The following is a 26,769-nucleotide window of genomic DNA, read 5'->3' as shown; positions in this document are numbered from 1 at the left end:
TACTCAGCTTTATATCACAATTTGATTAAATCATGACCATTTAAAAATAATAAACATAGAAGCTTTTCACAAAAAGTCTACAGTGTTTTTCCAAAAATAAAAAGTTAAAAAGACAAAAAGAGAAAAGTCAGTACCAAGTGACCAAAAATGTTTATTTGACTAAATTCTATTTCATGCATAAGCATGACAGTTTCCCCTGTTCATTAGACTTTGGCAATAAAAAAAACAAGCAGCCTTGTACAGAACAGTGAAAATGCCAAGGGCGAGAGTAGTCTACAGTTTTACTGTAGGATAAATATATTTTTTTTTTCAAAAGGCCTCTCTCCCGTTGGCCATATCAGCTCTCAGTTCAGACCATTAAATACAGACAAATTTTCAAAATCACTTCTTTACTTCACCGAGGTCTTCGATGCTATCATCATCTACCTATAAAACACAAATAATCACATTTCATGAGTTGTGGTACCAAATAATACAGAAGCAACTTGCTTTAAAAACTTATTTCTACAGATGCGTATGTTCCATATACTCACCTCTGGCCATTTTTCCTGAATGACATCAATTATGTCATCTGTAAAGTCTCCCTGAATGATGATTTCATCCTCCCCTGTTACTGAGGCACCACAGGAGAATTTTTGAGCAAAAAATCTTTGTGCTTCTTTAAGATCAATTTCTGTTATTTTTTAAAAAGAAACAGCAAGACTATAATTGGAATTGTACATCAAAGATATTTTTTCATTTTGAAATTTAATCTGCATTTTAAATTCATAATTCCTTTCAGAGCAATTACAAACTACCACAAGCAGTGGTCTTCACAATTCAACTTATATTTTCAAGGTCAAATAAAGCCTCAGTACGTAAAAATAGCATCATCCATATTATTCGTTAACTCCTACATTAAGACCAAAAAAACTCCAGGAACACATTAATTCCAACATTACAAACACACATTCAAGTATAATGAAGTTCTTGTGTTTATCCCTTTTTACAAAAGAATAATTTACAGCAGAGAAACAAACCCAATATTTATACTGTGGTCCAGTGATTGTTTTTCAGTCTGTGTTGTCACATGAAGGGACCTTGGTTTACAGTTTCACTGTTTATTCAAGGCCTCCAGGAATGGAAGGGGCTCTGAAGCAGGACACTCTGCCACTACCCACCGTCCCTCACTCTACTGTCATTCCCAGAGGGGGTGGGCCATTCTCTGCCACCAAGCCTGCAGGAAGAGGAGCAGCACTGGTAGGTTTCAAAGGAAACCCTCCTCATTCTACACACAATGTGCCCAAGCAGGAATTCTGGAAAGGAAAAAGTTAAACCAGTCCCTTCTGTAAAAGAGTTTTAAATTTCTTCAAAATTTGATTCTGAAGCTATAGTAATAAATACAAAATTTCAGTATCTTCTTAGCAAAAAATAAACCTGTGAAATTTTCATGATACCAGATTAAAAGAGAGTGAGAGGGAGAGAATGAGAGAGAAAATAGTTCACACCTTTTAAACATACTTAAGCTTAAACTCACCGAAAGTCGCAAGGCCACACACTCTTGTTACGTATTTCTTCTTTGCTCTGGGAATTTTGGCTATCGTAACCTTTTGTGGTACAGTCTTCTTTTTTTGTTTGATTTGACCCCTTCCACCTTTATGAAGAAAGAGCTCAGCATTAACTGTTTTGCCTTTAACATAAATAATTAAGAGAATACTGTCTTTAAATTTGGTAATTTTCAAAAGTACCAAATATTAATTTCTGGAAGTTTTTCTAATCCAAAATTAATAAACACATGCATGAGTCTTCATTCAATAAATATTTTTAAGTGTCAAGCATGTGCTAAGAGCTGAGAACACAAAGATAAACAGAAAAGAATATATCCCTGCCCTCCAGAGACTCTGTCTAGTGAAGGGGGACGAAGAAAGGTAACTACAGCAACCTGACATACACTAGCCTCGGATCCATGAACATGGTACCATCATAGCTTTGCAGAGGAATGACGTCCTCCGCTTCTCAGGGAGAGGAGGGATCCTAGAGAGAGGGGCATCTAAGTTCTTGCAGAATAAGGCGAAGGGAGAAAGGGCTAGAAAGGTTTAAGAAAGCACATTCCAAGAAAAAGGAACAAGTTCAGAGACAAGAAAAAGCATTATGTGTGAGAACTACACTTGCCTTGATGAAGGAAGCTGATATTTATGTAGCAGATAAAGCCAGAAAAGCAAAAGATTATATATCAATCATTAAAGGACTAGTACATCAAGCTTTGTTATTTGATTTTCTATTGAAGAAAAAGATAAGCCATTGAATGACTATGCAGGAGTGAAATAACCAGCTTTATGTTTTATCAAGATGACTCTACAGTGTGGAAGGTGGGTCTGTGAAGAGTAAGGTTACAGAGGCCACTGAGACTCCTACATTAGTTCAGGCAGAAATTAATCAAAATATAAACCAAAGCAGCGGCAACAGTCATGGTCACTAGGCAGAGGATAACGAGAGTGAGGAGGAGAAATACCAGAATTCAGAACTGACGAAAAGGGGCAAAGAGAGAGAACCTAAGACGGGCCTCAGGTTTCTGGCTCAGATGACTGGATAAACTGAGCTGTCATTAACCCAACAGGGAAAATCAAACACGTAGATCTGGGACATAGTTTATTTCGGAAGTGCTGCATTTGAGGCGCCTGTGGGACTACGCACATTTCCGGTCCAGAGACATGGACCAGGACTAGAAACACAGATTTGGGAATTGTAAGTGTCGAGTGGTGGCAGAAGTTGGGGACGTGGAAGAACCACCCAGAGAATGTGCAGAGTGAGGACGTCAGAGCGCCAAGGGCAGAATCCTGGGGAACTCCAACTGTTAAGGGACAGAGGGAGAAGAGAATTCTGCACAGAAGACTGAGGAGGAGCGATAGAATGAAAAAGGAAGAATGTCACAGAAACCAAGAAGCACAGCACTTTAAGCAGGGAACTTGCTCAAATGCTCTATTATGTAACAATTACAGAGCCATTAGTGCCCTTTCTAGAGGAGGGTCAGTGGCGTGAAAGTCAGGTCAGTGACGCCAACAGCCAATGACATAACAGCGCGGAGGACGGTGAGTCTCCTCTTATTAAAGAAGCCTGGCTAAGAAGGGAAGCCGGGGGATAAGGCAAAGAAAGGTGGCATGGGCTCCTGGGGAATTATTTTTTTTTAGATGCAAAGTCCTGAAAATATTTATAAGCTAATTTTAGTCACAGGGGAGACTAAGGAAGGAAAAACAAGGGGACAGGAATTACTTTTAGGAGGAGAGATAAGACAGGCATACACAACAGCTGTGTAGAAAAAAACAAACTCAACTGTCAGAGGTAATGAAAATACAATCTTATATAAATGTCCTCACTCTAAACAGACTACATAGGTATTTTAATAAGGTAACAAAACTTTCAAATCATGAACAACTTGGTTGGTTCTCTTTTATGTATATATATGGCAAATAAAGCATGTTTCTTTAGGTCCAATTTACTGATAAAGCCCAAATCATACCACATCCAACCACGCTGAGAATGTGATTCTTATCCCCCTGGGTGATATAGATGTGGAATTACAGTAACAGGTAGATGTCATTCTATTTGGGAATGCTTTCATGACTCACTTCCTCTGGCAGAAGGAAGGTAGGTCTGCGAAATCAAAGCATGAATTTAGGTCTCACCTCTCTTTTGTTTTTTCTTCTCTTCCTCTTCCCCTGCTGTTCCTTGACCCTCACTAATTCCAGCTTCTTGTTTGGGTGAATTTTCTAGATGTAAAAATGAAATCCAAAAGCATTAACATCACTTCACACTAAAGTTAAAATATCACCTTGGAGCAACCTCATACACAAATTAGGCATTTTACCAACTAGTGAGCATGACATTTTATAAAACAAATGATTACATTGCCAGTAACATAATCATTTGTTTTATAAAATGTCATGTTCTTATCAAGTTCTGAAGTCATTATGGTAAATGTATGGTGACAGAACACAAAACAAAGTCTTGGATATGTGAGGATTATGATTTCTTTCAGCCACATGAAAGGAACATAAAACACTCAGGACTCTGCAGGATTGTTGAGCATCTAAATATACTACCATATTTTGCCGTGTATAATGTGCACTTACATTGTTGGCCCAACTTTCAGAGAAAAAAATCTCTTTTTAATTCAAATTTTTATTTATTTACATTTATAGGTACTAGTTTTTTGTATTATATAGGAATTTTAGCATTTATTTTTTAACATATTATGGTATAAGAAGTTTTATGTAACAGATAATTACAAAACACAAGAACAGATACAAAGTACAGGAAATTTTACGTACCAGTAACAAATTTACAATATTTACACCTCATAGAAGGCCAAGAACTCTTCGTCACTACAAGTTCATCGTAAATTCAACGAAACTGATTATTGTTATTCCAGGGTATGATTTTACATACAGATATCATTATTGATTTCTAGAGTTATACTTTTAACTCATAAACATAAATAAAAGAATTAAACAAACATTTATGTAGCTATGGAATTGGTACTACCCAGCTATAATGCTCATCATTTTCCCTCACAAATTTGGGCAAAAAAGTACACATTATACACAGCAAAATACGGTAATCTTGTTACTAGGAATTCTGGTCCCGAATAAAAAGAGCTTCCCACACCCTCCTCCTCCTCAAGTCCCATCATTCTCAGGGCCAACCATGTAGACAGGACTGTAACACCAGTTCTCATTCAACCACTGACAGTGACTGCAGTTGCTCTCCCAAAGACCTTATCAAATTTCAAAGTTTGTGCCTCATGGAAACAATCTGCAAATCAAAGCAGCAAACAGTGGGATAAATTGGGTATATGTGATAGGCCTGCCAGCCCAGGACTTCCCTGCTCCTGCGAATGCCTTCATTTTTACCAATCTTGTAAGAGAAGCCATCAACTTTAGCAAATCGAGGAAATCTGTTCCTCTGCAGTCAAGGTTCCTTACCTCTGGCAACAACTCCATTCTAGCTGCTTGGCCCGAGACCCTAGATGGCCCTTTTCTCATATCCCACATGCAATACAGCAGAATACCCTGTCAACTCTACCTGCAATATTCTAGCTAGACTCTGACCACTTTTCACCACCTCCATTACCATTCTGGTCCATCACTGTCATCACCTGGGCAGGTTACTGCAGGAGCCTCCTAGCTGGTCAGCCTGCTTTGCTGTCTATGCCCTTCTTCAGTCTATTCTTAACACAGCAGCCAAAGACATGCTATTGAAACAAAGTCAGACCTCATCTCTCCTCTGCTCAAACCCATCCAATAGCTCCCCTCACTCAGAGTAAAAGCCAAGACGTGGCCTTATAGACATGGTCCTCCACTGCTTCTCTGACTTCATCTCCTACCCTTCTCCTCTTCCTCTGTTAAGCTTAGAACAGAAAGGCTTCCTCGCTGTTTCCTGAATATGCTGGTAAGCTCCTGCCTTAGGGCGTATGCACTGGCAGTGTTATCCTCCTGGAATAACGTTCTCCCAGATTTCCAAAGGGCTCACTTCCTTCAGGTCTTTGTTCAAATGCCATCTTTTCGGCAAAATCTTTCCTGGCCACTACCTAATATTTCAAATTCCCTGCCCAGTAAGTCTTATGCCCTCATTCCCTATTAATCACTTTGTTTCCCTTAATTATTTTGTTTCCCTTATTTTACTTATTTTGTTTGTGTTTCCTTCTAGAATATAATTTCCAAACAGATCTTTTGCTTACTGCTTTATCCTCAGCATCTGAAACTGTGTAGTCGAGTATGCTCACAAGAAATAATTTGTTGAATGAATGAGTGAAAATATATTTGCCCCTAAATTATTTACTCTTCTTTATATAAGCACGTTGGTACTTTGACCTATCCTGCCTCAGAAAGGGAAAACACATGAAGCAGTGCGTGATTTTATATAAGAAATTTTAACCCAAGAACTTAAAATAGTTTTAAAGTTCATAGATATAGACAAACAATTCTGTAATTATCCTACTAAAGGAGATCTTTCTTTAAAATAATGCCTTATGTGCATTTATTTCAGATATACAAGCTTTGATGAAAGAAAAAAAATGTTCATACCTACAGTAAGTTTTGCAAACTCATTTGGAAAATTCTTCTCTAACCACTGTCTACATTTAGCAACATCAGGCATATATTCACAGTACTAGAGGGGAGAAAAAGAACAAACTGCGTCACAAAAAACATTTTCAATCAACCAATACATTTAATTTAAAATCATTCCATATACTTGCTACATAATGATAAAACTACTCCCACTGACATCTTATCCCCAGGAACTCTATATTCAACCAGGAAACACCCCATAAGAAATTAGAAATTAAAAAGAATTAGACACTTCCTCGCTAAAGTAACTTACTTCCTCTCCATCAAACAGAAGGGCCATTAGATAAAGGAGCAAACTGACAAAAACAAGCATATCTACTTCTTGCTCCGGGCACACAGGTGTTTCATTATTTTCATGACGTGCCCACAAAGCCTGACTTCAAAGCTTATTAACAGAAGTCTTACACATAACTTATGCTTTCTCTTCTGTGCTTGGACGTTAAATTTTGGCTTTAAGGTTACTCATTTTATTAGCTGACTGCTCATGAGTTCCACACAAAAATCCAAACTGTACAGCCAAGTGCAAGCGATATACACATGTGACTCAGAGTCTAAAGGAAATAATTTGAAATACCATAAAAATTATTCTAAACCAAAGTTCTATATGAAAAGGTTGAAAATCTACTATCAAATGACAGAAAATGAAAAACAAGAAAAAATATTCTCAAGCTAGCTCTGAAATCAATGACCTCAAATGCAGAAGTTAAAGAAGAATTTTAAAAGAACTTACCTCTGTTGGTAATGAACAGACTGGGGAAATAGAGAGAAAAAAAGATTTTAAAATGTAAATATACATATACACAGCACTCATCTTAACTTTTATTTTAAATTTGACAAAATGCTTCATTTCTACGATTTCTCTATATCTTTTCTGTACTACTTTTCAAATGCTACCCATCATGCCTTTTTTTTTTGAGGTAAAAGGCACATGGTTAATAGAAATACTACCCTGACTTTATTTTTTTGATCTAAAGAAGACTATCTCCTTGGGTTGATGGAACATCCAATTATACTATCTTGTACATCTTAAGGTTTTACCATAACCACTTCAGTGGGTCTGATACTAAGCTAAGATGGGAACAATTCCCCAAACAGCAAAGCTTGAATGGAGCTGATTATTTCTTTTGATAGCTTTACCAGAACAGCCACTTTTTATTCATACTAATACATTTATAAACTTCAGTAGCACATTTCTTTGCAATATACTTTTCCTTTTCTTTTTCATATTATCCTACATACAACCATGAAACTGTAAAGCTAGAAGGAACGCTGGTTCCATCTTGTCATTGTATAGCCTGCATGGGCGAAGGGACTAGAAGAACTCAGAGGGTTTCCCAATTTTAACTACAATTCTATTATTGGGTCAATTGCTTATTTTGTTTTTACTTTTAAGGTGAAGAATGGAGTAGTTCAGTGCCCAACACTCTTGAGATTTGGGAGGGGGAGAAGGAGAGTGGTACCCCATTACTAGTAACAGTAATTACCATATACCAGGCACATGTTATGTGCTCGGTACTTTGCTGTGCTTTTTATCCATTATTATGTTTAATCGTCACAACCTTAAAAAGCTACGAATTACCATCTCTGACGATGAAAAAAATGACACTTAGAATAGGTAACCCACTTACATCTGGTTAGTAGAACTAGATTCGAACTCCTCGTCTGTTTCTGAAGCTTAAACCCTTAATTACTAAATTAGATTACACAGCATATACAGGCAATACAGCTATGTGCCAGCCATATGACAGTGACCTACAATCTCACCCTGTCACCCTAAAAAAGGTTAAATAGTTCATCCAGTGACAAAGGTGGTATGTGGCAGAAGAATACTGGAATCTAGCATCTCTTTATTTCAAATTTAGAGTTCCTTCTACTAAAGCTCTTCCTGGTTAACCAGAGCTCTGTAATGCTCACAGTTCAAGTTCACATACTAGTAGGTACAGATATTCAGGCATACTTTCAGTATATAATTATAGGTTAAATATCATTACAGTAAAAACTAAAGCTATAAAACTTTGTACACCATTTCAAATGAAATTCAGTTCAGCAAAATTCTAATACAATAAAAAAATGTGGACAATTCTTTCGAGTTCACCGTGACTCGCTTTTAAAATCAAGTTCTCTCCACAGAGTACTTACTATTTGTAAACCATAGCTTTGCAATGCAAAGATCTAGCAGTCACCTTCGAACTTCACATCACTAACAGTGGAACCACCTGACATTATGTACCTGCTGATGCGACAACGTATGGAGAACAAAATATCATCATCCATGAAACCTGCTATTGTCTGAATGGGTGTCCCTCAAAATTCCTCTGCTGAATTCCTAATGCCCAATGTGACGGTATTAGGAGGTGGAGCATTTGGGAGGATTATATTGCATTTATTCTTCTCAATGACCCTCTGAAGTAGTCTCTATTGCTACCCATTTTATAAATGAGGGACCTGACCAAGGTCACACAGTGAGTAAATGGCTGATCCAGGATTCAAACTCAGACTAACTTCTGAGTTTGAAGTCTCAAAACTGAAGACGAAATGACCAGAAATGACCCCGTCCTCGCTACCAGTGTTTCTCACTGTACTCCATTGGAGCATTCTGCTCCAGTCAGCCCTTTCTTTTCCCTCTCCCCAAAAGATACCATATTAAATCTTGCCAGCACATAAAGATACCATATCAAGGCTTGTTCTTATGAATTCCTTCGCCTTTCCTTGCAAATTCCACCTATTACTTAAAGTTTCTCACTTCCTTGGAAAGTTCCCTACTTCCCTCCGAATAAAGATCCCGCCTTTTCCTGAACTCCAAATTCATCATTACAGTTAGTACCGTTTAATTTAGCATTTAATATTCCCGAAGCGCTTTCCTACAACTAGTCCTTATACCCCCTGAGAAAAAAGTAACCCTGTCCCCATGCCTATCAATACAAACTAGGGAGGGAAATGAAAATAAACCTTTCTCAAAAAGGTTAGGGACCTCTGGTCCACACACATTATCATTGGGGTGGACTGCATTATTTAGTGCAGTTGTTCAAAAGACACCTTAGCAGTGACATAATCAATTAACCAGATGGTTTCATATACTGTATTTCACCAATTCTAATTCTTCATTTTTAAAGGGATGATCTTATAATTATAGCATTATCAATCTGACAATATTTTTCTTTCTCAGAGGAACCTAAAATAATGGTGCATCTTATAAAATAAGGAGTCTTAGATTCAATGAAATGGAGTACAAAGAACAATAGCTCTTAACTATAGCTGATAAACAAGGATGAATAAACCATAGGAAACCAGTATACTTTATAACAACAGTAATTAGTTCGCACTTGTTGTACTATGTTCTTGTGTTAGTTGCTGTACCGGAAGCTTTATACAAATCATCTTTAAGTCAGATGCAATCATCATCTTCATTTTACAGACCTTAAGAAACAAGCCTCTAGCCCTTAGTGAAATTAGGAAACTTTGCCCAAGGTCATGTATCTGGTAATCAGATACAGGAAATCAGACACAAACCCTGGTGGTCCACGGCTCCAAAGGCAAACAACATAACCAACTAGACCAATATCATAATAACCCTACAAAAAGTTCCCTTGCCTATTCTCTTACTGAGATACTAATTTTATTATACTATCAAAGATATTCAATAGATGATGAGTTTATACAATTTTTTTTTTTTTAATTTCAGTGACATCACCTCTCCTTGAGTACTTGAACTCCAAATGAGGTCTCTATTACACTCACAGAAGGTAAGGTCCACAAGAACAAGAACTTTTTCTGACTTATTCACTACTCAGACCCCAGCACCTCAGAAAACATTGCTAGGCACATAAGTGGTCAAAACTATGTGCTGAAAAAAATTCATATTTACTGGACCTTTTACTGTGTTGTACCTTCAAATTTTTCTGAAACTTTCGAAGACGGTAACAAAATTAGACCATTTACAATTCACAAATATTTCTGTATCGAAAATGAAGGGGGGAAAAAACACTCAAAGGGGAAAAAAATCCTGATTCAATCTAATACACATATTATTAATCAAACCAAGAACACTTTCCTGTGACTGTCCAACCACACCCATCATCAAACCTGATCATCTTCGACTCCTTACTGACACCCTCCCTGCACTATGCACTATACACTATACTAACACAAGGCTGCTCACACCTCCAGATGTGCACCAAGCTTTTCCTTGCACTGTTGTTCACTACATCTGGGATGTTGTTCCCTACTTCCCTGTCATTCCTTAAGACCGAATATCTTCCAAGAGGCCCTTCTTTAACAGCCAGACTAACAAGTAACACAAGGCTGAAATAATCTATTTGTATGTCTCTATCCCAACTGGACTGTAAGCTTCTCCAGGCCAAGTAACAAGACCACACGTCACACAGGTTGGGAAAATGTTAATCCATGCCTCCTCTTCATCATTCTCCCCCCTCCCTTTTTATGGACTCATCAAGTGACAAAGACAGATGAAAAAAGGATTACTAGGACCAAACGTGAAATTATTCTTACAATGCACAAAAATACAATAAGCAAAAAGCCATTTTCTGCCTTCCAACACTTGCCTCCACAGTAAAGAACTCGAAGTGGGTAATCTGCATCTAATTTGGTATTGCTCCTCTGGTCTCCTTTGCAATCATGCCCACCAGATTCAGAAATGTCAGCAGCCATCTCACAAACCTGTAGGCAAGGAAAAGAACACATCGTCACAATTTTGGCCCAGGATTCCAGAGAAGCAGTGTTCAGGTGTAGTCTTGCCTCCTTCCACCTGAAACACCCCACCTTAAATCTGGTTCATTTCTGCTGTTAAGTGAAAGATACAAGTTGCCATTAGGATTCACAAAATATGAGCAATTCTGGGCACACCATTTATCAGGTCCACAGGTCTCCAGGAAGCAATTGACAGGGAGACTCGTAGCAACTGGGCCACGGAGAATGTGGGGGTGCGACACTAGTGAAAGAGGAAGCAATGGGAAAAAAGGATGGGAGGGTGAATTCGGTAGAGACCGGGCAAAAAGTCTTGGGGTGAGGTGAAATGGATGCGAACTGCAGCAACAGAGAAAAAGCCCACAGAGCAGCTGGAAGAGGCTGGAAAGGCCTCCGAAGACAGGGTGGGTCACCGGAGGAGCCCAGAGGGCAGGGTGTGGGGGCAGCTAAAAGCCAAGGGAGGGACACTGAGGAGTCAGGAATGGGATGGGACTGGGAGGGGGCGGGGAGACCAGACTGAAGGAGAGAAAATGGGGCAGAAGAACCGGAAAGGAGTAGAATGTAAGAGCACTGAGGCAGCAGGAACGGCCAGGTGGGAGGGGGAGAGACCTGCGGCGAAGGGGCAATCCCGGGGACACCAGAGGGGCCCATGTGGGCGGGGATGTGGAGACGCCCGGCCCGGCCCCCTTCCGCTGGGTAGCACTTCAGCTTCCCCACGCTCTCTACAAGTTTCACGGAAGTGGGAGAAGCACGAGGGGTCGTTACCCAGGCGGTCGCACCGCCGCCGCCGCCGCCTCCGCTCCCGCCACTACTGCCAGCTGAAGCGACACATGCAACTCCTCTTCTCCGGCTCCGGCCACCCGAGAACCCGTCTGCCAGCCGCGATCCCGCGAGACAATGAGTCTTTCTCGCGAGATTCAGGCCCCCGCTGGGTGGCTGTCGCGAGAAGCCCGAAGGACGGAGAGGAACTGGGGAGCATGCGCGTTTCGTGCGGGGGCGGGGCCAAGCAGCCGAGAGGCTGACTGACGGCCAGTAGGCGGTGCTCGTTCCCCGTAGGAGAGGATAGGTGGTTGGTCGGCGCGCGGAAGGAGAGGCTGATTGGAAACGCGGCGCTGTGCGTCGAAATCCACAATGACTTCCTGTTAAGGAGCTAGGGAGCTTCGCGCCGGGGCCTCCGGGAGTCCTGCCTTAACCTCCGTCTTGTTAGATAAGCCAGTCCCTTCGCGGGGAGATGGCAGCTGGAAAAAGGCGTTTGATTTCATTTTAACCGCGTTCCCTGCATTGGCAGAATTATCCTTGAAAAGATCATCTCAACGCTGTTTAAACATTTCTCGTTGCTCCCATCTCACTGCCCTCGCGACTGTTTGCATCGCCTTCCTCGTGCTTACCTGTCCTTGTATGTGATGTAAATCGGAATTAATCTCTCATCTCAGGCTTTCCCCCCAGGAGGCGGAAGCCTGGTAGACGGTGTCTTAGCTTTGCTTCCATCTGGTTGTTTCATTTTGGGGAAAACCCTCCGTCTCCATACTCAGCCCGAGTCCCAGTGTTGAAATGGAAATAACACGGCAACACTCGCAGAGCTCGAAGGATTAAGGGAAAGCTCAGGACAGACAAGTGTTTTGTAGATGGTGGAGGCTGTTCTTTCTGTTTTGCTTTATCCTCCACCTCATTCCCCTCCTTCCCTGCCGACCTCGTTCGCCGCCGCCACCGCCGCCCTTCAATTGTTGGCTCAGCACTGACTTGGGCGTTGACAAGCCATCTGGCATCTTTTCCACCAGCCACTGTGGCCTCCACTCTGGTATCTTTTCTTAAATAAAAGAGGGGTTTCCCCCTTCTCACAAAAGAGTCAATTCTACGTGACATTAGTGAAAGAAGACCTTGTTCCCAAGCGTGTTTGATTCCAATAATAACAGCTTCCACTTCCAATAATAGCTTCCAGTTATTGACACCCACCTCCCACTATGTGCCAAGGACCTGTTTTGGGTATACAGGGTCCCGGGGCATTCATTCCACTAAACTTTCTTCGGTTCCCGCTACGCTCCAGGCACTGGGGATACAGAGGACAAGAGACAAAGTCTGTGCCCTCACTGAACAGTCTTGGACATGCTGGCTGATTTAATCCTCATAAAAACCCCATCAAGCAGGTGTTTTTGTCTCTAGTTCCCAGATGGTAAAATCGAAGCTCAAAGGTGGAAATGAATTAAGTCCGCATGTGCGTAAGATCACACAGCTAATAGCATCTTTTTATTGACCTTAAGATGCACTTTCTAACATCTCTCATAACAAGATGCATTGCAATGGATGGAGCCTTAGCATTGTGTCAAAGTTTAATTGGCAGCGTTTTCCTTTCTTGATGGTGCAAAAAATAAGGGTGCATCTCACAGTCATTGGCACCTTAGCTGTGATGAGTATGGAGAGGTGGCCTGTCAGAAGTGGCCAGTCCTGCATGACAGACAATGTCTTCAAGTTCCATTCCTCGCCCTTTCCCTGCTTTGCTTTGTAGGGAAGGGGGCGCTGACCCCTAAGGGTTGTATTCCCAGGCTTCCTTGCTCCCCAGCTTCCAGCTAGGTTCGGCCAATGGGAGCAGCCTCCTCCTCATCCCCCCTTCTCCCTCCACCCCCGAGAGTCCCGTCTCTGGCAGTAGCTGGTTCTCTCTCTGCATTGGTTGAGGATCCCAGATCCTGGGCTCCTGTAACACAGCCCCCTTCCTGGGTCTAGTCTGTAGCCTCGAGGTGGTGACGGCTTCTTAATGGCTAATCTCCGAGTTGCCTCAGCCACCTCTGTGTAGCTTTTCAATAGTTCCATTCCCTGAGTAACCAATCCCCTGAATGAAATTCTCCTCGACTTTACATACTTGGATGGGGTTCTGTTTTCTGGGTGGACTCTGCCTGACACTGCTGCCATTCAAACCCAGATTTGGACTTCCTTGCAGCCTAGTCTGCCAGTTCTCAGGTACTAAAAAGAGGAACAACTTGTTAAATAAAGAAATATCGCAATGGTTTCTACCAGGAATCCACAGACTCTTTGAGAGGCAGTGGAATTATTGCAAAGGTTACAGATCCACTTGAGTATCAAGCATTGTCAGGAAATGGATCCAGTATCTTTCAGGCTTAGGTATTACTGTTTTCTAGTGTCAGTTTTGTTCCAATGTGTGTCCAAATGTTGAGTTTGATCGGCCTGGCTCCAGTCATGTCCATTCCTAAATCAATCACCATAACTAGACAAGCCCTGAGACTTGTGTCCCCTTTGGAGCTGGGTTTGGAGAGCGGGTAGGGCACATCCCAAAGGAAATTTGAGGTACTATGACCAGAAGAGGGAGTGGTACTAACGTGACAAAGCAGACGTCCACTACAGCCAACTTCATACTTACATGTGCTAAAAATGATTAAATAAACTACTGTCCTTGATACATCAAGTGGGTGTGTAGGAGAGGCAGACTTCCTTAACTAACAGAATCCTATTTTACTTGAGATAGTAGGAGTCTAGTTAAAGATACTGAATTTCCCAGCGTCCTTTGCACCAAAGGTGGTTAAGTGACACAGTTCTGGTCAATGAGATACAGATAGATGCTGAGGAGGGCATCTCTTCTGGCGGGAAACACTGTGAAAGATTTTTAAATGGACAAAATATACTGGGTGTCCTAGCTGGCATTCTTTTTGGTGTTATCTCCATCTTTCATTGTCTCTGGGTTATTTTACAATTTTGCAAGTTGTAGAAAACCAATAGTAATGCAATTGGCTCTTGTCCATAGAAATGCAAATGAATTGTATCTGGAGGAGCTGCAATTAAGTATCATTCTGTTGACTAGTTTTCTAGTTGTAAATTCATTTCAGCATTCCTGATTGCCTATGTGTGCATATATAATTGCCTGTGTCTTTGTATGTGTGTGCGTTTTAAAGTTCTCCTTTGAATTGTTTTTAATATCTTATTGATTCCCTTATTAATTAACAAGTGAAATAAAATCTTTGACACATGTTTATTTTATAATTGGATAAGAGTCATGCTTTTATTCTTTAAAAAAATATATCATTTAACACTTCTCACATACAAAGGCAAGGCCTCGCATTTTTTAAAAAAAGCCTTGACCACTCCCTCTTCTTTCTGATTGGATCATGAGCATAGCCAGGAGGTTGATACATCCTCCTTGCAACGGGAGTGGCTAGCCTGAGAATAAAGATGCATATGCTAAGGATTATGGACTAGAAATGTATAAATAGCCTGTGTTCCTGATATTATTGTTGAATAACCATATCAGCTCTTGACTGCCTGCTTCCTGGGCTTCCTGTTGTGAAAGACAAACACCCCCCATCTGTTTAAACCAATGAAGTTGGCTTTTCTATAATACTACAGAATGCATTCCTAAACAACACTACCAGAAAGTCAGATATTTCCTTTAACACGAAAGGAAAACGTGGAGTCAAGCAAAGAAAGCATGCCTGAAGGAAGGGGGCAAAGGTGAGACCCGAATGAAGGACGACAGGGAAGTAATGTTGCGACACCAGTCATTCAGAGGAAGCATGGAGACATTCTACACCTTGCCTTCCGAGACGTCTGCTATGAACGAGTTTCCCAGGCTCCTTGAATTAGAAGTGACTTTTTACCACATGTGACACCTTGTCATAACATGATCTATTTTCTCAAGAAATCATGGGGTTATATATTTGTTTCCCACTCTCGGGGCTGGATTGGCCCTTAGCCAGACATTTTCTTTCCTCTGATTCTTTCTGAGTATTTTCAAGATGGTTGCTTGGGGTGGAATGGATATTTATTGATTGCATTTCTAGCATCTTTGTAACAGGCCCATTTTGGTTTGGAAGTGTTCGTCTCTCCTCCACAGTCTACCCATATGGTCTGATTGGGCCTTCACAACCCTCCGTCCACAGGTACACATGGCGTCCTGCTGGTAACAATGATTAATTGATTTAAGGCTAGGTCCACCAGCGTGAATCTCAGCACACTTCTGAGAGATCATCTGGAAACGAGGCTCCCTTTTTGTCACTGGACTTGAGTCTCAGAGGATACGCAATAGAGTTCCTGGCAGCCGTCTTGCCCCCATGTGACCTGAGAATAAAGTCAATATGAAGGACAGCAGAGCCGAGAGATGGAGCATGTTTGATCCCCGATTCCAGCACATCTGAGGTCAGTGATAACCCTGGACCTTTCAGTTATAAAAGTCAGCAAATTCCCATTTTTGCTTAAGCCAGTATGGAGTATCACTTCCAGATTAGTTCTGATGAACACAAGGAGTTCGGGTTAGGGCAGCCCTTTTAGGGGTTTATTAAGACCTGTTCTAGCCCAATGTTTCTCAATATTCCCACCTCCCCCCCCCAACCTGTTATGACATACAGAAGGGATCTTATGCCCTCGCAAGGCACAATCTCATAAACAAACCTACATGTTGATGAAACTTCAAAATGAATGTAAGGATGTAAAGCATTATAATAATTTATAAATTTCACAACTAATTACAACACGTATATAAGGTAGGTTGCTGTGGATAACAACAGATTCAATGGGCTATCATTTAATTCCTTTCTGTCCTACTCAAGAAGGCATTTTGGAGTTCTTAGAACAAGGCCTGGTCCAAAGAGAAACATCAGAGGGCCCACCTCCCATCTGTCTTTATTCACTTGTTCAAGTAAATAAAACTTCAAACTCTAATACTTTCATATCAGCAATAAATTACCAAACAGATGCCATACATAAAACTGAAATCAACACAGCAGTGAATGGAGATGCCCAGGAATGAGAACCATTCAGGGAATAGGGATCAATTTATTCCCAAGCTGTATGAGCTGCCTTCCAAATAAATACATTCTTCATCTGTTAGTTCTGCCCTCCTCTCCTACTGGATTCCTTTGAATTACATCTTAAATATCATATAATTTCATCGACACATGTTTCAGTATTTATTTCTAAAGGATCAGGCCTCTTCCTTTAAACACAGCCAAAACATGGTTATCACTCTACAAGAATTAGGAATAATTTCTTAATATCCTTCCTTAGCCAATCGGATTTCTTCCCAAATGTCTCATACTCTTTCACAGTTGGAGTTGAGTCCGATTACAAAACGTTGGTTCACGTATCTTGTAAATCTCTTTGAATCTATAGTTTCTTTTTTATTTTTCTTGCACTTTATGTGTAGAAAAAAACCATTGTTTGCAATGCTTAAGACTCATTTTGAAATGGCGAGGAACTTCCTTGTCAGAACGTGTGTCAGTTCAGGATGACCACCCTGTCACATGGTGAAGCAATCAATCCCCATCCCCCCACTTAACCTCAGGGCCCCCAGCTTTCTCCGGGGCTGCAGCCCTACCGAGCAGAAACAAGCGAAAAAGATGGTAAATCATTTAGACTTCAAATTCGGTCAGTCATTTTTCTCCTCCCTTCCACAGAAAGCATTTTGAAATAGAGAAAGGAACGCTAGGATTCAACACTGACGTTGAAAAGGTTGCCATTGTGGGTCGAGTGGTTGCTGCCCACAAAAGATATATCCACTTCCTTACCCACCAAAACTGTAAACATGACCTTATTTGGGAAGAGTCTTTGCAGATGTAATTAAGTCGATGATCCTGAAATGAGATGATCCATTCTGGATTATCTGGGCCCGAAATCCAACGACAAGTGTACTTATAAGGCACACAGAGAAGGCCCTTGGACCACGGAGTCAGGGACCGCAGTGATGCATGGACAAGCCAAGGAAAGCCCGCAGCCACCAGAAGCTGGAAGAGGCAAGGAACAACGCTTCCCTAGAGCCTCTGGAGGGAGCACAGCCTGATGACACCTTCCTTTCAGACCTCTAGTTTCCAAAACGGTGAGAGAATAAAGTTCTGTTGTTTCAAGCCACCACGCTTGCAGTAACTTGTTACAGTGGCCACAGGAAGCTAATACAGTCATATACTCGCCCCTGGCTGGGAAAGGCATTCTAATGAAGCACAGGCCCTGGGTTTCTACCTGTGAAATAATAAGAAATATACATATTGGTCTCTGTCCCTGGTTCTTGACACAGAGCTCCTAAATCCCTTGTAATTTCCTGGAACATCTTTATTTATTTTTTATTTTTTTTAAGATTTTATTGGGGAAGGGGAACAGGACTTTATTGGGGAACAGTGTGTACTTCCAGGACTTTTTTCCAAGTCAAGTTGTTGTCCTTTCAGTCTTAGTTTGTGGAGGGCGCAGCTCGGCTCCTGGAGCATTTTTTTGTCCTAATGAGGTGACTTTCGGTGGGCTCCTAGATGGGGACTGGTCACCAGAAAGACCAAGCCACGATTAGAAGCTTGGCATTTTTAGACCCACCCCCCATTCTCCAGAGAGGAGAGAGGGGCTGGAAATGGAGTTAACGATGGGTGATGCCTAGGTGATGAAGCCTCCATAAAAATCCCCAAAATATGAGAGTTTCTGGGTTGGTGAACACGTGCATGAACTAGAAGGGTGATGCACCCCAACTCCATGGGACAGAAGCTCCTGCACTTGGGACCCTTCCAGACCTCACCCTATGTACCTCTTCCTCTCGCTGTTCATCTGTATCCTTTATCATAGTCTTGATTATTTAATAAACTAGTAAACATAAGTGAGTGTTTCCCTGAGTTTTGTGAGCCGTTCTAACATACGATGGAATCTGAGGAGGGAGGTCATGGGAACCTCAAATGGTAGCCAAGTCAGGCAGAAAGTGTGGGTAACCTGGGGACCCACATCTGAAGTGGGGAGCAGTCTCGTGGGACTGAACCCTCAACCTGTGGGGTCTGCACTCACTCTGGTTGGTGCCAGAACTGAAGGGAATTGCAATTGCAGTTGGTGTCACAGAGAACTGCTTAGTGTGGGAAAAATATCCCACACACTTGGCGACAGAAGTGTTGTGAGTGTGGCAGTATGTGGGGATAAAGGAGGCACCCACAAACGTGTCTTTTCAAAATACTACCGCAGACAGTTTCTCCTCCTGACACCTGCCAGGCAGCCACGGCAGAAATGTCCACTTCCTGCCCCTGTCACATATAAAATGAAACGTTATCTTATAAGCTATCGGAGGAGTTGGCATGGCAGGGCCCAGGAGCATGCCAGGTCAGCCTGGCTGGTGTTTCCATAAGTTCTTTCAACCAGCCCTTCCTGTTCAGGGGTGTGTCCTCACAGCCAGAAGAAGAAGTAAATTGCAAAGGTCTGGAATCATTTGTTCACTAGTTCACTCACTTACTCAAGACATACTGAGCTTGATGGCAGGTGTTGGGCTAGGTTCCGGGCATGCAAAGCTAAATCAGACCCAGTGTTAGCCTTCGCAGAGATGGGGAGCTGGGAGAGGACGCACAAGTAAACCCTTATAATACTTCATGGTATGTGAGTGGCAGAGATGGTGCAGAGAGGAGGGCTTAACCCAGACCGGATAGGGAAATTCCCAGAAGGCTTGGGGGTTAGAGGATGTAGTGTCCTGGGATTCTTGTTTGGTAACCACAAGTGGTTTTAAATTTTAAATTAATTGAAATGAACTAACACTGAAAATTCAGTTCCCACTAGCCCCATTTCAAGTGCTCAAAAGCTACATGTCTACTACAGAACATTTCCATCCTTGTAGAAGGTTCTATTGGAAGACACTGATCTAGGCTGATGCTGACAAAAGAGGAGTTATTCAGGACTAGGAGGGAAGGAAGTATGCCCCCAGTGGTCCCTGTAGGACAGTCTTTGGATACTAAATACAGTCATGGCTCATGTTGGAGCCGTTGAGGCCAGTTCTGTGGAGCCTTATTAACCATCTTGAATTCCCCCGCTAAGGACAAACCCAGAGTCACTGGAGCATTCGACCAGATGAGCAATGACAGCAGATTTGAGTTTCGGAGAACGGATTGGAGGAGAAGCAAGACAGGCAGCAGGAGGGCCCATCAGGAGGCAGCTGCATTCCTCCAGAACCTTAGACCAGCCAAAGTGGTTGCAGTGGGCGTGGAGAGACTTAGGGCCTCTGACCAGCAGAGTGGAGATGGTGGTGAGTGAGGAAGAAGAGGGAACCAAGCTTACAGCTTCAGCTGTTTGGTGGCTGGCACTAAGTTCCTTTGGTTCTGGCGTGGAATCGGAGAAAGAGGTTTGAGAAACATTTTTTTTTAAGTGTTGATGCTTAAGGGAGTGGCGCTTCAGTTATCTGGATAATATCCCCACCAAGGCTCCCGTTGGAACACACTAGAAAGAGAAAACACAGGTTCCAAGCCTGCAGAATTCCCAAGTGACAACGAGGGACAGTACTGTGTCCTCAGGGCTTGCAGGATTAGGGGAGGGGCAGGAACAAAAACCTGTTCCTGTTACTGCCATTCTCTCTTTCAACTATTCACACAATCCTTTACAATACTATTTACTTAAAAAATGGCTCCCTACTGCCACTGAATTCAAGGTCTCCTGCAAAACTGCCCCCACTCAACAGTGGTGGCCTGTTTTATTACTTACAGCTCTGTGAATAGACTCCAAATTTCAACGTCCTCGAATATTCCTCATATACCCCCTCCAGTCTTACTTCTTCCATGATCTGCATTTTGTCTGGAATGTCTGTTCCTTCTGTTTCTGCCCCCTAGAAATGTTAACAATTCTCTCTCACAAAACTCCAATGTGTGTTTTTTAAACACACATTAAAATAAAGTCATAGCTATAAAGTCAAAATACATGTGTATGTATATTACTTTGTGTCACCTAAAATAATCTTGCCTATCCTCTGTGGTGTGTCAACCACATTTTGGAAAATATTGTGTTAAACTACTTATTCTGTTTGCTTTGCTTTATTGTTATTTACGTATTTGTCTTATTTCCTCCCCTAAAAACTGAGCTCCAGACGGCAGGTAATAGTTTCCTCATTTGGGGAACCCTGAAAGCATCTAGCAAAAACACCTTGAGGGATTCACTTAATGCACATTTTAATTTTATTTTTATGTATGTTATTTTTACACTTTAATTTACTTTTTTTTAAGTGACTTGGTATAAAATAATATATTAGTTTCAGGAGTGAATAAACCATTTTAAATCAACAAAGCCTCTACTTTGCATCAGGCACTGTAATTAATAGCTAGGAATAAAAATAAGATCAGTAATAAAACCTGGTATCAATTTGACAAGACAGAAAGGATGAGGCAAAGAAAGGCCAGTGTCAGTCACGCAAGAAAGGGAAGCCCTTGTGTTTACAAGAATCTGGAGGTATCTGCTAACACAGATGAAGAATATTTTCCATTTGCTGAAAAATCCAGCCTAACCTTCTTAAGGTATTCAGGGTTCTCCAGCCAACCTCATCTTGGGGTGCTATAGCCTACAACAGTGAACACCTCCTCAGAGAATCACGAAGGTCCCCTTCTCCCCCAGTGAAAGTGGCTGCTATGAGCTCTCATGAAAAGCAGGACGTAGTTATCCAGATCTTTATTCCATCCCCTTCCTGCCAAGAAAATAGACTTTGTCTCCAAGGACCTTTTGGATTAGTGGGGGAGCTAAACGTAGACGTTGGATTGACACACTTATTTATTAGAAGTTACGAGACTAACAAGTGAGGAGGAAAGTGGCAGGAAAGGTAGTTTGGGACCCATCTGTGAAGGGCCTTGTATACTAAGCCAAGGAATGCGATCTTTATCCTAAGGCAGAGGTGACAAACTCAAAATCCCAGAGATCAGGCATTTGAATGAGTGAAGCTGACCAGGTAATAGGGAGCGGTGGGGGCTGTGGCAAAATAGAGACTTCTTGGCCATCTCAAGGGGGCAGCGACTCTCAGCTCTAGCCGATTGTTACTATGTGGGATTTTTGGCCAAGTGTGGCCAGATCTTCCAGTTTCCCAGGAGAGGCTGGAAATACAGGTTTTTTCTAGGACAGTCCTAGTTTTTTTAAACATGTGGGCCAAATTGAACCGGTTTTCGAACCAGATATGGCTCACAGGCTATATAGCTATCACCTTGGCAGATCGGAGGGAGCTAATGATTGATGGCTGTTAAGTGAGGGGGGAAAAAAGGGATATGATCATATCTGTACTTCAGAAAAAAATCACATTGTAGTATGGGAGAGGAATTACAGGGAATGGACTCGTTTCAACAGCTAGGAGGTGACAGTGGTCGGTGCTAGGGCAAGGGCAGTGAGTAGAGACTGTTGTCAGGCTAATTGGGAGTCTAGGATTCAGAGGGAAGAATTTAGTTTTAATCAGCGACAGAAGGAGGCATGCATGCTTCCAAAGCACTCCCTGTCCTCACCCCTCTCCTACGCTGGGAGCTGGAAAGCCACAGGGCACGTAAGTCACTTCTACAGTCAAAGGACAGGAAAATTTAGCAGACTCTGATCTTTGGTGCAGTCTAATTTTACCCATGATTATTTTAGAGATAGACTCTTGGACCAATGGCCCCAACCCTCATGCGTCCCCACCAATGGGCTCAGCACATAATTAAAATTAAAAACCGATGTATCACGGTGCTTGGCTCTTTTGAACAGCCAGTGGGAAACTCAGAGCCAAATACTCTTTTGCAAACAGCACAGGGAGGAACTGGCTCCCACAGAGGCTGTTTTATGGAGACGGACATATGAGAAATGGCTTGGGATGTACAGTCTTGCTGGTTGCGCAACGAGTCACTTGGATCCAAGGAAGGAGGCAAAGGGTGGGAGGTGTGAATGGAGGGGAGGGGAGGCAGAAACACTTCAAAGAACTTTTCTAACACCCAACAAATGCGGTTTTTAGCACTTTTTTCCTCCACAGACCCTTCTGATTTTTGAAGGCTGGTTTTGGGTGTGGGCACAGGAAATGGCTCTGAGCCTCGGTCTCTGGCACTGCCTGGGAGTGCCCCATGGGATGAGAGAGAGGACGGGCAGTCAGGCAAAGGTTAGGGAGGAAAGCAACACAGAGGCCCAGATTGGCTGCAGGAAATGTTTGTATTTCTCCTCCGGGAGGGAGGACAAACAAACTCTTTTCGTGCCTTCTGGGCAGCTTTGCGGCTCTCCAGCACAGAGAGAGTCTGCGGGAAAAGAGTGAGGCTGGAAATAAAAATCGTTCTGGGGCTGGACCCAACAACTCCTCTCCAGCATGAATCTCATTGGACCTCCCGGTCGCTTCCCAGAAATGACCACTTGCACGAAATTACATGCATTTCAAAGCCTTACCGTGCTACATGCTCAGGCTGTTGGGGAGACAGGCAGCTTGTGACCCACGCTCTGGAGAAAGGACTTCCCTGAGGCTCATTTCCTGGCTCAAGTTTCTGTTCTCCTTTGTGGCTGCATCCACCCACATGTGCGGTGGGTACCTACATCCCAGGGTGAAGAAGTTAGAAAAATAGCATCTGGGTGAGTGGCAGCCTTCAGATAAGCACCTGTGTCTTTGTGGGGACTCCAGGGCTTGCCCGGCACACAGAGCATTTGTCCTCTGCCCACCATGGACAACGGATCGTGTTGCCTCATTGAGGGGGACCCCATTTCGCGGGTGATGCCACCGCTGCTGATCCTGGCATTTGTGCTTGGTGCCCTGGGCAACGGCATCGCTTTATGTGGTTTCTGCTTCCACATGAAGACCTGGAAACCCAGCACTATTTACCTTTTCAACTTAGCCGTGGCCGACTTCCTTCTCATGATCTGCCTGCCCTTTCGGACAGACTACTACCGCAGAGACAGACGATGGACCTTTGAGGACATTCCCTGCCGGGTAGTGCTGTTCATGCTGGCCATGAACAGGGCGGGGAGCATCGTCTTCCTCACGGTGGTGGCCGTGGACAGATATTTCAAGGTGGTCCATCCCCACCACATGCTGAACACCATCTCCAACCGGACTGCGGCTGGCATCGTCTGCTCCCTTTGGACCATGGTCATCCTGGGGACCCTGTATCTTTTGATGGAGAACCACCTGTGTGTGCAAGAGAAGACCATATCCTGTGAGAGCTTCATCATGGAGTCGGCCAATGGCTGGCATGACATCATGTTCCAGTTGGAGTTCTTCCTGCCCCTCGGCATCATCTTGTTCTGCTCCTTCAAGATTATTTGGAGCCTGAAGCAGAGGCAGCAGCTGGCGAGGCAGACTCGGATGAAGAAGGCTATGCGGTTCATTATGGTGGTGATGGCCGTGTTTGTCACGTGCTACCTGCCCAGCGTGTCAGCCAGGCTGTATTTCCTCTGGACGGTGCCCTCTAGCGCCTGCAACCCCTCTGTCCACGTCGCCCTCCACATCACCCTCAGCTTCACCTACATGAACAGCATGTTGGACCCCCTGGTGTATTATTTTTCAAGTCCCTCGTTCCCCAAATTCTACACCAAGCTCAAAATCCGCAGTTTGAGACCCAAGCGACCAGGACGCTCCAAGACACAGAGGCCAGAGGAGACGCCGATTTCAAACCTCTGTCGCAAGAGTTGCACCAGTGTGGCAAACAGCTTGCAAAGCCAGTCTGATGTGCCGTGGGGTCTCCACATGTGTTGAACCGGCAATGAAACAGACAGACGAAATCGAGAACAGACTGGCGACTTAGAAATAATTCATGCTGAGGGGTTGAGGGGCTTTGAAAATGCTGCCCTTTCTCAACTCTATTCTCACTCTGTTGGAAACAAAGTTTAGGCTACGATGCCTTTTTGGAAGGTCCCAGTCGAGAAGTGAGTTTATATGATCTTTATTACAAGGATAGGGGGCAAGGGGCAGGTGTGTGATGGGAGGGGGGCAGGTGGGAGGGGCGGGACTAGGAAGAGCTTGGCTCCTGTGTAATTTTAACCGGCTGGGTAAATAGGTACAAGTGTTTAAACCGGTCGTGTCCCCCCCCCCGGGGGGAGTTAGTGAATTTAATGACTTATCAGTATTTCCTATCCTCTGACCTTAAATCATTACTTGTCTTGGAAAACAGAAACCGGACTAAGTCAGTACTTTTATTTCAGGCTGAGTGAGGCTCTGTAGATTGGAATGTCTTGATTCCTATGATTTTCATCTGGTGTGTGTGGGGAGGTAGAGGGGACTCTGTTCATTTGACTTCTCAGTAGCCCAAGAAGAATGACAGCAAAACAATCTGCTCTGACCGTTTTTGGGCTCCACATTTTTCTGCAAGTCTTGGCATTTCAGAGAACATGCTGAGGGATATGTTTACCTGCCCTGATTTTTCCAGTGGGAGCTGTGTGCTTGAAAAAAGTCCCCTGGCCTTTGGGAAGTGCGGAGTCCAGAGTAATTGCTTTCACCTGCTTGTTATGTTGAAATTATTCATGAGTTGAAATCATTCATTCATTCATTCATTCATTCATTCATTCATTCATTCATTCTCGTATTTACTGAATTCATAGTTTGTGCCAGGCACTGTGCTATGTCCCTTTTACCTGGAAGCTTGTTGGTCCACTCTTGTATGACAGCAAAGTTTTTTGGGGAGGAGGCAAACAGAGAGGTTAATTAACCTTCACCTTTTTTCAACACATATAGTTTCTAGACCAGTTTCTGCAAACACCAGTGTTTTCCTCTTATTGCAGGATTCTGGACAAACACCAAAGGGTGGAAAAAGTAAATATCCCTTATACACGAGTCTCTCACATATGTACCTGGAACCCTCCAAACCAAACGATTCTATGAAATGACAGGCCACCCTGCCCGGGATGAGGGAGGATTCCAAGCCAACCTTTGCTCAGTCCTCAAGCCGAAAGTGGGGACAGGCGTCCTTGGCACCTCTATTTACACTTTCTCAAATCCCCAGGGTACTCTCTGCACGTAAGGACCTCACCAGCTTCTGGTTCTTTGGCCTCAAAACTCCCCTCGTTCCTTTTTCATAGGCACCGCACAGCCTATGATGAAAGGCACAGGCTGTGGAAAGTCGGATGACTCTAAGCATGAATCCCAACTCAGCCACTTACTAGACGTGTGATCTGGAGGCCAATTTTATTTCACCACGTTTAGTTTTAATTTCCTCATCTGTCAAACAGAGGTAATAATAGTATTGACTTCAAAAGGCCGTTGGGCAGATTCAAGGACTCCAAGATCCGGAAGGATGGAGGGCTTTGCTCACGGTCATATCCCCAGCGCCTGCACATAGTAGGTACTCAGTAGACACTTGAATGAGTGCACGAACAGCATTAAACACTGTGTCTGGCAGTAAGTACTCCACATTATGGCTTTTTATGTTACCACGCTTTACACACAAAGACACTGAGGCACAGCAGTAACTTCCCTCTGGGTTCACAGCTGCTCCACAGTCACTACCTGAATTCTGCTTCCCAGCTGCCCCCTGAAGAGTGAATGCCAGGAGTATTATCAGCATCAAAGAAGCATATGTCATCATGAGAGAAATCTGTGAAAACACACACTACTGCTTCTAATGCTATTCAGCTTTGTTTAATGACACAGCTTTGTTTAAACTACCTGGAATAGCAAAATGTAATCGATCTAATTCTTCCCTGGGCTGCTCCTTTGTTGCTCCATCTTAATAAACTTGGGTTCCTAAAGCAAGTTCCTTGTCCGATGTGTGACTCTATGTTAAATGACTCGGAAGACTTTATCTTCCCGGGGAAAAAAAGTCTAAAAAAATCCTGAAGCTCATGGTAGGCAGTGGTTCGCACTAAAAAACAGCAAGAACAAACAAAACGGAAAAAAAATGAACCAAAACCCCAAACACCGCATGACTAATTTTGCTTCCCTTTTTAAATTCATAGAATGTGACGAAAAATAAATCTTACTAGGAAGTGTTCTTCAGAAATTGTAAAGAAGAGTGTAGCTTCGTCGACATAGCTTTGTTGAAACTACCTGCAATAGCAAAGTGTAATCACTTAAAAGAAAATGTTTTCTCTCTTTCTCTTTCAGGAAGTCACATAAAAGCTAGAAGGGATATGAAACCATATATTCTATAGGAATTCTATGGAATAAGAGGTACCTTTTATTGGTGCTGACAGTATAAAAATTTTAGTTCTGGTCTAGTCTCAGAATGGGTGTCTTTACCCTTTATTAAAAGTGAAACGGTTAAGGTAGGGTCTGAAGTCACCAAACTGGCAGGGGCTGCTTAGATGGGATTAGAGCTCTGGGGCACAAGGG

The 26,769-nt window shown here is 42.8% G+C and overlaps 2 protein-coding genes across 2 annotated transcripts; one reads left to right on the top strand and one right to left on the bottom strand.

Moving 5' to 3' along the window:
* Nucleotides 1-131: 131 nt before the first annotated feature.
* On the bottom strand, nucleotides 132-11,611 carry DENR (density regulated re-initiation and release factor). The gene is made up of 8 exons (XM_019734118.3): nucleotides 11,577-11,611; nucleotides 10,670-10,784; nucleotides 6,838-6,857; nucleotides 6,063-6,147; nucleotides 3,663-3,746; nucleotides 1,517-1,633; nucleotides 534-673; nucleotides 132-426 (listed from the first exon to the last, which is right to left on the bottom strand). The coding sequence occupies exons 2-8, from the start codon at nucleotides 10,773-10,775 to the stop codon at nucleotides 382-384; spliced, it is 597 nt and encodes a 198-aa protein (XP_019589677.1). The 5' UTR covers nucleotides 10,776-10,784; nucleotides 11,577-11,611; the 3' UTR covers nucleotides 132-381.
* A 10,278-nt stretch (nucleotides 11,612-21,889) lies between these two features.
* HCAR1 (hydroxycarboxylic acid receptor 1) lies at nucleotides 21,890-26,190 on the top strand. Its single transcript, XM_019733892.3, has one exon. It carries the CDS (start codon nucleotides 23,167-23,169, stop codon nucleotides 24,196-24,198), a length of 1,032 nt encoding a protein of 343 aa, XP_019589451.1. The 5' UTR covers nucleotides 21,890-23,166; the 3' UTR covers nucleotides 24,199-26,190.
* Nucleotides 26,191-26,769: the final 579 nt, after the last annotated feature.

The sequence above is a fragment of the Rhinolophus sinicus genome, chromosome 9 (assembly GCF_057876585.1).
Source record: "Rhinolophus sinicus isolate RSI-liver-muscle chromosome 9, RSI-T2T, whole genome shotgun sequence".
NCBI classification, from domain to species: Eukaryota; Metazoa; Chordata; class Mammalia; order Chiroptera; family Rhinolophidae; genus Rhinolophus; species Rhinolophus sinicus.
The sequence above is the reverse complement of the archived record's forward strand: the minus strand, read 5'-3'. Positions and strand labels throughout refer to the sequence as shown.